Genomic DNA, 12624 nt, shown 5'->3' with positions numbered 1-12624 from the left:
GAGCCTGGTCTGCTTGGAGTATCTTTTACTGTGACAAAACCTAACTTTACAGTAGTACAGACTGCCTAGCAAATGAACAACCCCCAGTTTCTGAACAGGCTCTCATGCTGAGCCCTAGCAGCTGAATCATGCTGGAGGTCAGATCCACAGCTGCTTGGAGTTGATGGAGCACCAATGGCTTTCCATTTGCTAGGCTGATGAGTTGGCATCACTACCAGACACCAAAAAACCCCCTCCAATTCTTTTACCAAAGTTAGTTATGTTCCTAAAGAACAAAGCTTTAGGACCATCTGTTTTCCTTTTAGGCTGACAACCTGAAGAAATCCTTAAGAAAGAGTAACCTTAATTACAGTAATATTGGTCAGCCAGCCCGGTCCCCTGTGTGTGGAAAAGACATTTCTGCTATCTCAACACTTAGCACTAGCAGAAATAATGAATAAAACCCCAAACCCAACAAATAGCCTCTCCTAAAGAATAAAAGAAACACAATGCCCATTCAGTAATTAAGTTCTATGGAGACACAACTTTGCAGTCACATCTCATTTGCTATTAAAAAGGAAAAAACCCCAACAACATTAAAAAAAGCTATTTTCCCCATGTAATAAAACTCCACTACTGTAGGTCTTTGCCTTCCATCTCTTTTTTCTCAGAGTTTTGGGGTGTGTGTGTGCTTTTCATTTTCCATCTTCTGACACTATGCACACCCAGCAGTTCCCCACTGACAAGGTAAGTTAACTGGGTCAAGTTCTTGTTTGTACTGAATGCTGGTGATTGGTTTTCTACTTACCCCTCTCTGCAGCCACCCTTCCCAGCAAGGATCTACACTTGTTACATTTGTCTTCCAAACCTACTCCATATTCCCATCACTTCATCTCTGACCTTTACACCTACCTTCACCAAACCAGATGGAAAAAAAGTCTTTTAGTGATCAATATTCTGGTGCATCAGGAAGATCCTGTTAAGCGTTGCTAGACCTGCCAAACACACATTGACACTGAGTGCTACATCTCTTCCTCTCTCTACACAGCCTAGATTAAGCTTAGAGAAAAGCTTTAAAGCCTTTCATTAAAAGGCACATTATTCAATATAAAAAGCTAAAATTCATAGAGTATAAATAATAGAATTTCAAAATATTTTAAGGGTTTTAGGACTTTGTTTGCATTTCAGGGGAACTGCAAGCTTAATGTCCTTGACACCTCCTCAGTTCCCAAAGCTCTGACAAAGAAGCATCTGTAGGATATACAATAAGGTAGAAATACACAGAACACACCTTGTGTCCTGCCATTACAGCCAGTGGAAGACTTCAGAACTCAGCAGCTCTACCAGAGGAGCTACAACAACTGCTGTACCTTGCCTGGTAGAGTCACCACCTGCTCTCATGCATACAACTACATTTATCCTGACACTGTCAGTTAAAAACATTACTCAACACAGTATGTGCAAGGGGCTTTCCTGCTACATATGACACCAACAGCTTGTGCCACATTTTTCACACTTGATTTAAAAAAAAAGCTATGGTGTGTTTTTTTTTTTTTTTGTTGTTGTTGTTGTTTTGTTGTTTGTGTCTAAGGTAACTTGCCACACAATTTATATCATAAAAAAACCTGCTTCGTTCACGTGTTAAGTTACAAAATTGTAGTGCTTAATATAACAAAGATAAAAATCTAAGGTCTTTTAAACAAAAAAACCCCAAGAATAATAAAAAGGCAGCTGTCAGTACCAGTCTGGTTCATCCTGCAACAATATTGTAGTGTAAAAAAATATTGCTAAACAGTTCTGGTATTTTCAGATTGGAAGCATTTAGTTTAGGAAAACTATACAGTAATATACTGAAGAAGAAAAACCAAAGTAAGAGGAGAAACTGCTATAGTACTGTTTGTGCCTTCGCAAATACAGAATGAGAATGACAATGGCTGGTGTGGGTCACATTTAATCTGTGTTCCACACAGCACAGTTAGTTTACAAAAGGATGGGGGGGGGGAGGAAACCCACAAGATAAAAAAAGATTGTAAAAGCTTAACTAAGTTGATAAAAAAGCTCCTGACGCTATTGTCATAAACACAGTAGTAAAACTGCTCTCGTGGTCTGACGCTGCGCATGTATGGTGAACCAAGTGACCTAGTCGTCAGCTTTTATGACTCAGGAAGGGTTTGTGATGTTACTCAATACCTAGAAGATCAGTCAGGGACATGCACAAACACCACCCACTTTCTGTCCTTAAAATGGAGCATTTCTGCCTGGTCTGAAAAGGTAAAGAAGTCTACAGCTGTGTAAAGTAGTGTGCTTTCTTTTCTTTCTTTTTTTTTTTGCTTAAAGAGGAGGAAATATATATGCATATATGTATTTTTATATATATATAGGTATTTTATATTTAAATTAGTGTCAATCAAATCCAGGCAGAGATTAAAGTGACCATAAAGGTGATGTAACAAAAGTCATTAAGGCAGTAAGTTGTATCTCTTGAGGACTTTCAGATATTCTACCTCTATCTCAAGAGGAAAAAGAAATGTCGAGCTGCGTTGCAGGCCACATCAGCATCAAATGGTTACAGCCAGGTGAGGAAGGGCTCATTTTTGTTGAGTACTGACTCCACATCGTTGAGGATAGGGATCAAGTCTTCTGACTCTAGAGTCCCAAGGTCAACATTTGTTCCTGGAAGGCAGTCGAGGAAATCGGGGAAGCGTGTTTGTTGTGGGTTTATGTTGATTGTTGTCTGTGCTATAGTTTCTCCTGGAAAAAGTAAAGAACAGTTTTGAAATGCCAAACTCTTCTTTTGGGAAACATCAAACAACACAACTGATATAAAAATTAGACTTCCCCCCCTTCCCACAAGCAACTATCCTCTACAAACGTTATCTCAAGACCATACCTGCTTACAGAGGCTGAGGGAGCTGGGGTTGCTTAGCCTGGAGAAGAGGCTCAGGGGAGACCTTCTTGCTCACTACAACTACCTGAAGGGAGGTTGTAGCCAGGTGGGGGTTGGTCTCTCCTCCCAGGCAACCAGCAATAGAACAAGAGGACACAGTCTCAAGCTGTGCAGAGGAAAGTTTAGGCTTGATCTTAGAAAGAAGTTCTTCACAGAGAGAGAGATTGCCATTTGGAATGTGCGCCCAGGGAAGTGGTAGAGTCAATGTCCCTGGAGGTATTTAAGAAAAGCCTGGATGAGGCACTTAGTGCCATAGTCTGGTTGATTAGTTAGGGTTGGGTGATTGGTTGGACTTGATGATCTTGGAGGTCTCTTCCAACCTGGCTGCTTCTGTGATTCTGTGATATTCTCCTAAGAGTTAATTTAGCTCTCAAAAGTCCCTTCCCAGCAGCTTCCACAGGAAGCAGCATGGTCCAAAGCTCACCTAGTCTGCACAGGGAGTGATACAGCTGAGCCTGATCCCACTCTCTGCACAAGGAAGAATGCTGCCCATGGGACATATTTGGAAAAAAGTGGTTGACAGCAATTTAGCTCTGCAGTATGTTCTTGGTTTTTCCACCAATTAATAATAACAGGAATGAAAAGCTTTAGCAGAGAAACCTTAACTCTTTGCACGATCTGGAACTTCTGATGGCTTTAAAAGGAAGTTTAGGTGAAGAAGTGACAGTGAAGAATTTCACTATCTGCTGAAAGACTTTTTGACTTCCTAGCAATTTGGTTTAGTACTTTAAACACCACAAGCACACTGATATAAAAATAAATATATATCAGTACCTATAATAGCTAAACACATTCCATTTGAAGGCAAATCCAACTTTGCCATTGTTAAGAGACTTATCAATGAGATTCACTTCCCAGAGCTAGAAAATGCAGTGATTTGTACCAGTGTAACCCAAAACCCTACCCTGGACTATGGAATTAGGTACAAGTTAAGGCTGACATTTTCCAGCTTTTGTTTATTTTGTTTAACATTACCTTAAGGCAAGAGGGTAGAATCTGGACCTAAGTTAAAGCTCAGAACCTTCTAGGGACCAAGTGCCTTTCAAGCATTTCCCCCTCCAAGTCTCAGTCTCTTTGCTTGCATAAGACAGTGAGAGATTATCACTCAGTTATGCAATTACCAAACATTACTGTTTATAACACAAAGTTATTAATAGCATTATACTTTAAGCTAAATCAGAGTACTCTACCTGTATCCATCTCGTCTACATTGCTGAGGAAATCTTCAGGTGTTGTTGGTATGCTGTAGCATCCTAATCCCAAGCCACTGTCTGTACTCTGTTCCCTGGAATGGTATGGCCCACTGTAAATGGAAACATAAAAAAGTCTCAGGGAAGATGTTCTGGTAGACACAGTCCCTGATCATGGTGCTTGTCAAAAGACAACACAGTAGGTTAGGCAGTAAAGTTAAACAGTCATTCTCAACTGTTGGCCACTAATGTGGTCATGTTACATCAGCCCCAATATAGAGCAACTGAAGCGAGGCTACTCTTAAATGAAATACACACATGTGTATGTAACCCTCTAGACAAAACCTGAAAGGTTTCAAGTCAGCCACTCAGCCTGTACACCCTGCTCACAGCAAGCACAAAAGAGGATGATATAGGAAACTACTTTAGAGAGAGCTTGGAAAGTGTGGAGAGAGCAAGAGAAGCAGTTGCCTGATGATGAGGACATGAACTTGCCTGTTCAAGAAAGGATCAGATCCATTGTTGGTAATAGGCCTCATGTCTTGTGTCATGGCAGGGGTATTCACAGCTGTCTGAACTGGCACCATGTTTTCTGAGTCCATGGGAAGTTGTCTGCACAGAGCAGCTTCCTGGAAAGGCAAGTAAAGGTAAATGAGAGGTTATTCCAATGGCTCAGAGGTGCTGCAGTCCTGCAACAAGCAAAGGTGTCACATACACACATCTTAGTTAGGAAAGTAATGCCTCAGTGCACCTGGTGACTTGGTTTTAATGTGGACAGATGTCTTTCTACCCACCTGGGCTGGCTGACACCCTTTCAGTCACTACCACAGCTCAGCCAGCAATGAAGTGTGTTTGGGGACTTTTTCATCAGCTTCACCCTGCACCAGAGAGCCTGTTTGCCAGTGTGGTGCAGATCAAGACATGCTCATGTAAATGGCTTTACTGACAGAGCTGTCACACCAGCAACCTCTACTGAGGGGTAGTGGCAGCCAGCCAGGGGAAAGCCAGACTTTGAAGAAGCACAGCTACCTGCAGAGGAACTGCTCCTCCACAGCCTTCCTGGCCACAGAAGTAATCTTCACAAAATCAAAGTACCTATGTTACAACTTCAGGCACCTTGTGCACATGCTGCCTTGTCCTAGAACAGGCCTGCCCACCACAGCACAGCCTGCCTGTGCCTCACCAGCCAGCCAGCTCCACCTGAGGCTTTGCACACACACACCAGGGCTGGGTAACCCTCAAAGTACAATTTCAGTTTACTGTGCAGTGAGCCCAAGACCTCTGAGAGCTGGAGTAGCAATAATAAAGCCATTTGAAACCTACAGACTCAGATTTAATCTCCCACATACCTAACAGCTTAACTTTAAGTGAAATTCCTTTCACTTTGAACTGTTGCAAAAGAGAGCACTGAACCAGGCACTGAAACACCTGAGTTGCTCCTAGATGAGGTAATTTACTACATACTGAAGCAGAAGGGTATCACTTGCAATCACAAAGTACTTAACAGGTTAGAAGAAAACCACTGAAACCAAGACTTTGCCCCAGTTATCTTCAGAATTGCCTGGTGGTAATGGCCTGCCCCATGCACACTGCCTTTAGGGTGACAAAGAAGGAGTCAGAGCCAAAGAAAACTCTTTTCAGAACTCCTCCTGAAAGAGTTCTTCCAGCATTATCTCTGTGGAACATCTATGACATCTAGTGGCACTGAGGTCTATGCAAAGGTTGTTTGGCTCCACGGGGATGTTCCAAACACATATCCTAAGGATGTAAAATGATAAAGCTGTATCTGTTGGGTTTTTTACCTACTTTACTCAACCTTTTCTTTTTTCTTTTCTTTTTTCTCTTTATTTTTAATAAAATCAGCAGTAGAAAACCCTTCCCTGAACCAGTCATTCATTTTCCTCTGGACAGACAAGACTAACATGTTTTCTGAGGCTGGAATATGATGTTTTACTTTGTTTTCAATTGATTTATATTTTTTTTTTCACTGAGGAGGACTGGCCTGGTCTCTTCATGCAATAATTACTCACTGGGGATTAACATGTTGCTGTCCATCAATGCCATGTTACCTTTATAATCCAATTACCTGTATGTTCACTGATAAAAAACTAACTTACACTGGATGAAGTCATTATTTAGAATCATAGAATTGTCAGGGTTGGAAGGGACCTCAAGGATCATCGTAGTGTCAACCCCCCTGCCATGGGCAGGGGCACCTCACACTACAGCAGGTTGCTCACAGCCACATCCAGCCTGGCCTAAAAAACCTCCAGGGATGAGGCTTCCACCACCTCCCTGGGCAACCTGTGCCAGTCTCTCACCACCCTCATGGGGAAGAACTTCCTAACATCCAATCTGAATCTACCTATTTCTATTTTTTTTCCATTCCCCCTAGTCCTATTACTACCTGACACCCTAAAAAGTCCCTCCCCAGCTTTCTTGTAGACCCTCTTAAGATTTAGTATGTGTTAAGAATGAACAGTCTGAAGAGTCTTAATAGCTTACATTTGATAGCTTATGTATGTCATTACATTTTTCCAGTGATAATTCCAATGGTCCTGTTTCTATGGATAACTGTATCAGCTGGAGCCTGTGAAAGTGTACAAACCTCAGACAACAGGCAGATCAGCTTTTGAAACAGGTTTCAATATATAAGAGAAGCAAATGCAGCAACACAAATAAGGCTAATACTAAAAACACAGTGAGAAAGAGATGTGCCAGGCAAATCCAGAAATCCATTGTCACATTTCCTGGAACCATCCTTGGCAGAACCAAACTGAGCTCCAGGCTTAGCTGCCAAACAGCCATTTCCAGCTGGGAGTGATGAGTAGAGAGCTGCCCAGCAGAAAGGGACCTGGGGGTGTTGACTGACAGCCAACTGAACAGGAGCCAGCAGTGTGCCTGGGTGGCCAAGAAGGCAAACAGCATCCTAGCCTGCATCAGGAATAGTGTGGCCAGCAGGAGTAGAGAGCTGATTATCCCACTGTAGTGGGCACTGGTGAGACCACGCCTTGAGCCTTGGGTTCAGTTCTGGGCGCCTCAGTACAAGAAAGAGATGGAGGGGCTGGCGGAAGTCCAGAGAAGGGCAATGAAACTGGGGAAGGGTCTGGAGAACAGCGCTGGTGAGCAGCAGCTGAGAGAAATAGGGTTGTTTAGACTGCAGAAAAGGAGGCTGAGGGAAGACCTGAAAGGAGGGTGTAGAGGTAGGCGTTGGTATCACAACTGATAGGATGAGAGAAAATGGCATCAAGTGATGCCAGGGCAGGTTTAGCTTGGACATTAGAAAACACTTCTATAGCAAAAAAGTTATCAGACTGGCACAGGCTGCCTTGAGAAGTGGTTGAAACACCATCCCAGGAGGGGTTTAAAAGCTGTCTAGATATGATGCTCAAGGATACAATGTAGCAGTGGCCCTGGTAGAATTAGATAAGGGTTGTACTTGGTGATCTTGAAGGTCCTTTCCAACCACAGCAGTTCTGTGATTCTGTGAGTGAGGGCATTTTTATAGTGAGTTTCCATTGCTAGTCACTACAATTCCTTTTCTGGCAGACCTCACACTTTGGGTGGAAAGTGAGATACTCCTTGTGCCATCGATACATCAGGCTATGGGCCAGTCTCTGTAGTGGAAAGAGCACAGCAGGGTTGTTTTCTATTCAGGCCATAGCAGGCCTGTAAGGATCTACAGTGACCAATCTTCTTCTGCATCCCCATACAATGCTCCTTCTACAGCATCTTGTGAGACTTTGTATCTTTCTAAGCACAAATTTATGGAAGAGGATCAGAGGATCAGAAAGGAACCTCTGAGAAGTGCTGCCTTATTGTTACTGTTTGTACCCTTCCAAACAAGGTACAAGATGGAAGTTGTGCACAGAGAGAAGTAAGTGCTGGGAGGTCTTTGCTGTAAGACCTTTTCAGATGTTTCTTACTGACCATCACCTCTAACCACTTCCATTTCCAAGGAGTTCTTCAGCAGCAAGCAGATTCTCTCTTTTCCTTTGGAGAGCTGAAAAAACCAAACCACTAAGAAGGAAAATTGACTCTTTCCAAAGTGATAAAACTGAGTAAGGAAACATTTAAATAGAAGCTGTGAGATTGGTTTTCTGAAATGCTGCCCTTCCTGCCATGTACTCAGTCTGCATTTCTAGGGGGTTTACCAACCAAGTGAAGAGGAGGACAAAGGAGGAGACAAATTCCCTAAGCAGAGTTTCCAGAGCTGCGTATTCCTCCCAGCTGGGTGTGCTGCTCCACCCCAGCAGCTGCAGCCAGGAATGGCTGCGGGGAGCCAGCAGCTGCTGCTAGGCTGAAAGGAGGTTTGTGACCCACCAGAAGAATTCCTCCCCTCTCGCTCAAACTCTGCACCTCCTCGCAGCTGCTAGCAGCAGTGTGCACACTTACTCAGCATTTTTCCCCTGGATAGATTACACTAGAAAAGCAAAAGCAGCAGTGAAGGGTCAGGGCAGCAGTAACTCTGCTTGAACACTGACGACTCCAGAGGGATTTGTCGCATTCCTCTCAGCTGCCAGGGTTCAGGAGAACTCAGGTTACTGGCAGGAAGTTCACCAAGTTCTGTTAGGAAGGATGGATTTTGCACTTGCTTTCCTTGGGTGGGAAATATGTTGCTTCCTAAGAGCTACAGGAGTTCTGAAAACTTTAGTAATGCAAAATTATATTGCCCTGCTTTATATAATGGGGAGCTCAAACAAACACCATAGGTGGAGGGTGGTACTGGGCATATGTTGGAGGCTTGATTAAGTACAGCACAGCTGCAGAGTGTGGTGCATGTATCAGTTTCAAAGCAAAACACAGCCAGCAGAGCAGGGAAAACAGCCCTTGTGCTAATGGCACAACTGTTTTGAAGCTTAATTTGCTCTTGTCCTGAAGCAAGAACAGAGACAAAGAGAGTAAAAATAGCTAAACACATTATTAGCAGGATGAGAAATTATGACTAAGCTCATACCAGATATCCCCACTCTCTTCCCACACCCATCTCTATTATGACTTGACCTCAGGATAGTAAAGGAGAAGGTAAAAGTATGCAAAAGACTTGAGATCACTGCTCAGGTCAGAGATCAGTACCTGGACCACAGCTCTGCACATACACAGGTAATGTCTCACAACCTAACTCCCAAAAATCAAAGGTAATGGAAACTGAAGATGGGCACAGGATGTTGTACAGTTTCCAGACTGAAGTCAGAACCATGAAAATTGAATTCAGTTCTGACATAAGCAGGTAAAAAAACCTCAGAAACTTTAGTGGAACAGTATCTGCCTTTCACCTCTGATGAGCAACAGCACTGAGCACTTGCTTAACTTTGAGCCTGTATGTATACATCCCATCCACCAAAACCACTGGGAACAATCACAGGCAGAGAGCCAAGTACTGCTGCAGGGACTGTAAAAGCACAATTAAAATAATGTTGTTTGTTTGTTTGTTTTCAAAGGCAGCTACATGGGGCTGTACAGTTTCAAAATGCATGAATGAACTTCTGTTAAGCTCTTATATATATATTTAGAGGGAGGAGGTAAAAGAGTTAAAAAGTGTGAATGAAGCAAAAATATTGTGGTGCAGTGCTTTAACCTGTACTTTCACACTAATGGTTTTGAGATTCTACTCACCAGGCATCTTGTTTCCATTTGGTTATAAATCTGCCTGCTGCAAAAACCTGCTGCATGATAGCATGCACATTAATCCTGCATTTGCTCATTTCGTCTGCACAAGATGAAGTTACTGAGGTTCCACTCATGGAACTGGAGAGAAATTTGACTTACAGACTTCCCCAGTGTGTGATACTGTGATTTTGTTACCATTTCTAAAAGTAGTTATAACTGTAACTGCAGCATTTGCAAGGACACCAATACTGGGGGTACTCTTGGTAAAATGTCCTTTGTTCTCCCTGCTCCTGAAAGAAGTATGTTCTTTATTTTCTCAGAGGAAGCTGATTGATATGCTATGCAAAACACAACATCACCAGTGGAGTTCTCCCTGAGTAACAGAAGAAAAACAACCATTACAGGTCTTTATGTCCATAAGGAAGTGTGAAGGAGGTTACACATCTATTTTCTACAGCAGGAGTCACTACACAGAGCTAAAGCTCAAGAAACAGAACAATAAACAAAACATCCACAGAGACTCATCTCTGGAAAAAGCTTCATCTAAGATGTGAGTGTTGCTTCATTTTACTTCAGAGGCAAAGAGTGCAAGAGTTGGGATCAGAGTCAAGAACAACTTGGTATGTCCTGCCTTTACCTTCAGGGAAGCATGAACATGGCCTACTACACATACCAAGTTAAACCAAGAATCAGCCAGTGATGGTTGCTGTGGATTTCCAAACAGGCACAGCACAGAACTTGGTCCTTACACTGCTATTATGGTAAGAGAGACACCCTCTGACACAGCCATTTTGTGTCCTGTTCAATGCTAGTTTAGAAAAAAATTAAATGTTACATTTATCACAGAATGGCTTAGGGTGGAAGGGACCTCAGAGATCATCTACCCCAACCTCCCTTCCATGGGCAGGGACGCCTCACAACTACACTCAGCTGCCCAAGGCCTCATCCAACCTGGTCTTGAACACCCCCAGGGAGAAGGCATCCACAGCCTCCCTGGACGACCTATTCCAGAATCTCACCACCCTCATACTGAAGAACTTCTTCCTAAGATCCAGTCTAAACCTACTCTCCCTCAGCTTCAAACCATTCCCCTTTGTCCTGTCTCTAGACGCTCTTATGAAAAGTCCCTCTCCAGCTTTACTGTAAGGATCCCTTCAGGTATTGGAAGGCAGCTCTAAGGTCCTCCTAGAGTAATTTCTTCTCCAGGCTGAACAACCCCAGCACCCTCAACCTCTCCTCATAGCAGTGGTGCTCCAGCCCTTGGATCATCTTTGTGGCTTCTTCTGGATTTGGCTCCAACAGCTCTCTGTCCTTCTTATGCTGGGGACACCAGAACCAGACACAGTATTCATGGTGGGGTCTCACCAGAGCAGAGTTGAGGGGCAGAATCACCTGTCTTGACCTGCTGGCCACAGTCCTCTTGATGCTGTCCAGGATACAATTCACATTACCTTTTTGGTTTCCCTTACCTAAAACCATGGTTAATCTTGACATGAAGTAACAGAACTACTAACTCTATCTGGTAAAATTCTGAAGGCATTGACCTAAATGCTCCTGAACACAGTCAGGAGTGCCCTTGGTGTTTTACCTGTCGCAGTAGCTCCTCCTGACGCATCCGAATTCGCTCCCTCTCCATCTGGATTCTCTGGAGCCTCAGCTTCTGCTGCTGCTGCTGCTGTGTGGTCAGAGCACTGGGCAGGTTCATCAGCCCTGGCTGAGGCGTCTGGGGAGGACGGCTCTGCTGTGACATGGCTGTGCTGGGGCTGATTTGGTGCTGGTGGTTCATGACTGCAGGGGAAAAAAAATCAATCATGCCCAGTCAAGTACACTTGAAGATAACAGAGAGCTTAAGACAGATGTTGCTCATTTACAGTATAAAGTTATTGGAACCGCTGCATTTCAAGTGCCCAAGGTAATTACTCCATCTGGCAAGACCTGGTACTATTCATTGTTTAATAAATTAATGTAACTATTTCATTTGTGTATAAACCACAGATACTTATAGCAAGTATTTGCATCCTGTAAGCTGGATTAGCAGTGGCAGCCAAGGTACTACTTGAAAAACTGACAGTTTTGCAAGGATTCTTTCACTAATGAGGAAACAGCAGAACTAGCAAAGCTTTACCTCCTCACAAGAACACCTCAGGTACTAAAATACCCTAGAAGAGGTATCAGTACTTTTCTCTGCCCAAAGGACTGAGATTTGTATCTTCCTGTTTCCCTTTCACTCACTGTTCATACCAATTGAGAACTGAACTCTCAGCTCCCTTCTGTGCTTCCCAGCCTTGAACACACTGATGCTGTGTGCATGGCTGACTGGGAAAGATACATTACAGCAAGCACTGTCAGAAGAGTGCACTGAAAGAAAAGGGTTGATGGGTTTACAGGATGGATTAAAGGTATGATACCCACACAATACAGAATGCTGAACTTAATTCACTTTGCCAGCTCCAAGGTAGAACTTTCATGGAGAGGCTGACTTTATGCTAGGGAGCTTTCTGCCAGACCAAGTCCTGTCTTGTCTTCCTGCAGCTGTAGTAATGCAGGTACACAGGCATTACTAGCTCAGCATCAACTTGGCCCTGCTTCACTTGACAGAAATATTTATCTGTGCTTACATCAGATCTGAATAAAATGTTTTCCTCTAGGTGATCCAGTATCACACAGGTCTGGCACATAAAGATCACTGGAACAGGCTGCCCAGGGGGGTTGTAGAGTCTCCTTCTCTGGAGACTTTCAAAACCCACCTGGATGCCTTCCTGTGTGGACTACCCTAACTGACCCTACTTTGGGCAGGAAGGTTGGACTCAATGATCTCTGGAGGTCTCCTCCAGCTTCTAACATTCTGTGAACCATTTCAGAGTGCAGTTGCATGGTATTTTAGCTTCAGTGGCCAAC

General features: G+C 43.4%; 1 protein-coding gene across 1 annotated transcript in view; it reads right to left on the bottom strand.

Annotated features, from left to right (window-relative positions):
• Nucleotides 1-2438: 2438 nt before the first annotated feature.
• Nucleotides 2439-12624, bottom strand: part of WWTR1 (WW domain containing transcription regulator 1) — a 50499-nt gene continuing 40313 nt past the window's right edge. Inside the window, exons 3-6 of the mRNA XM_068144928.1 lie at nt 11315-11514; nt 4612-4745; nt 4117-4229; nt 2439-2730 (exon numbers count right to left, since the gene is read on the bottom strand). Coding sequence (XP_068001029.1) covers nt 2546-2730; nt 4117-4229; nt 4612-4745; nt 11315-11514 — 632 coding nt within the window. The 3' untranslated portion in view covers nt 2439-2545. The remainder of the gene's footprint in view (nt 2731-4116; nt 4230-4611; nt 4746-11314; nt 11515-12624) is intronic.

The sequence above is a fragment of the Melanerpes formicivorus genome, unplaced genomic scaffold (assembly GCF_026170545.1).
Source record: "Melanerpes formicivorus ecotype bairdi unplaced genomic scaffold, bMelFor1.0.p_v2 SCAF_12, whole genome shotgun sequence".
Classification (NCBI taxonomy): Eukaryota; Metazoa; Chordata; class Aves; order Piciformes; family Picidae; genus Melanerpes; species Melanerpes formicivorus.
Note: the sequence above shows the minus strand (reverse complement) of the source record. Positions and strands in the feature narration are given on the sequence as shown.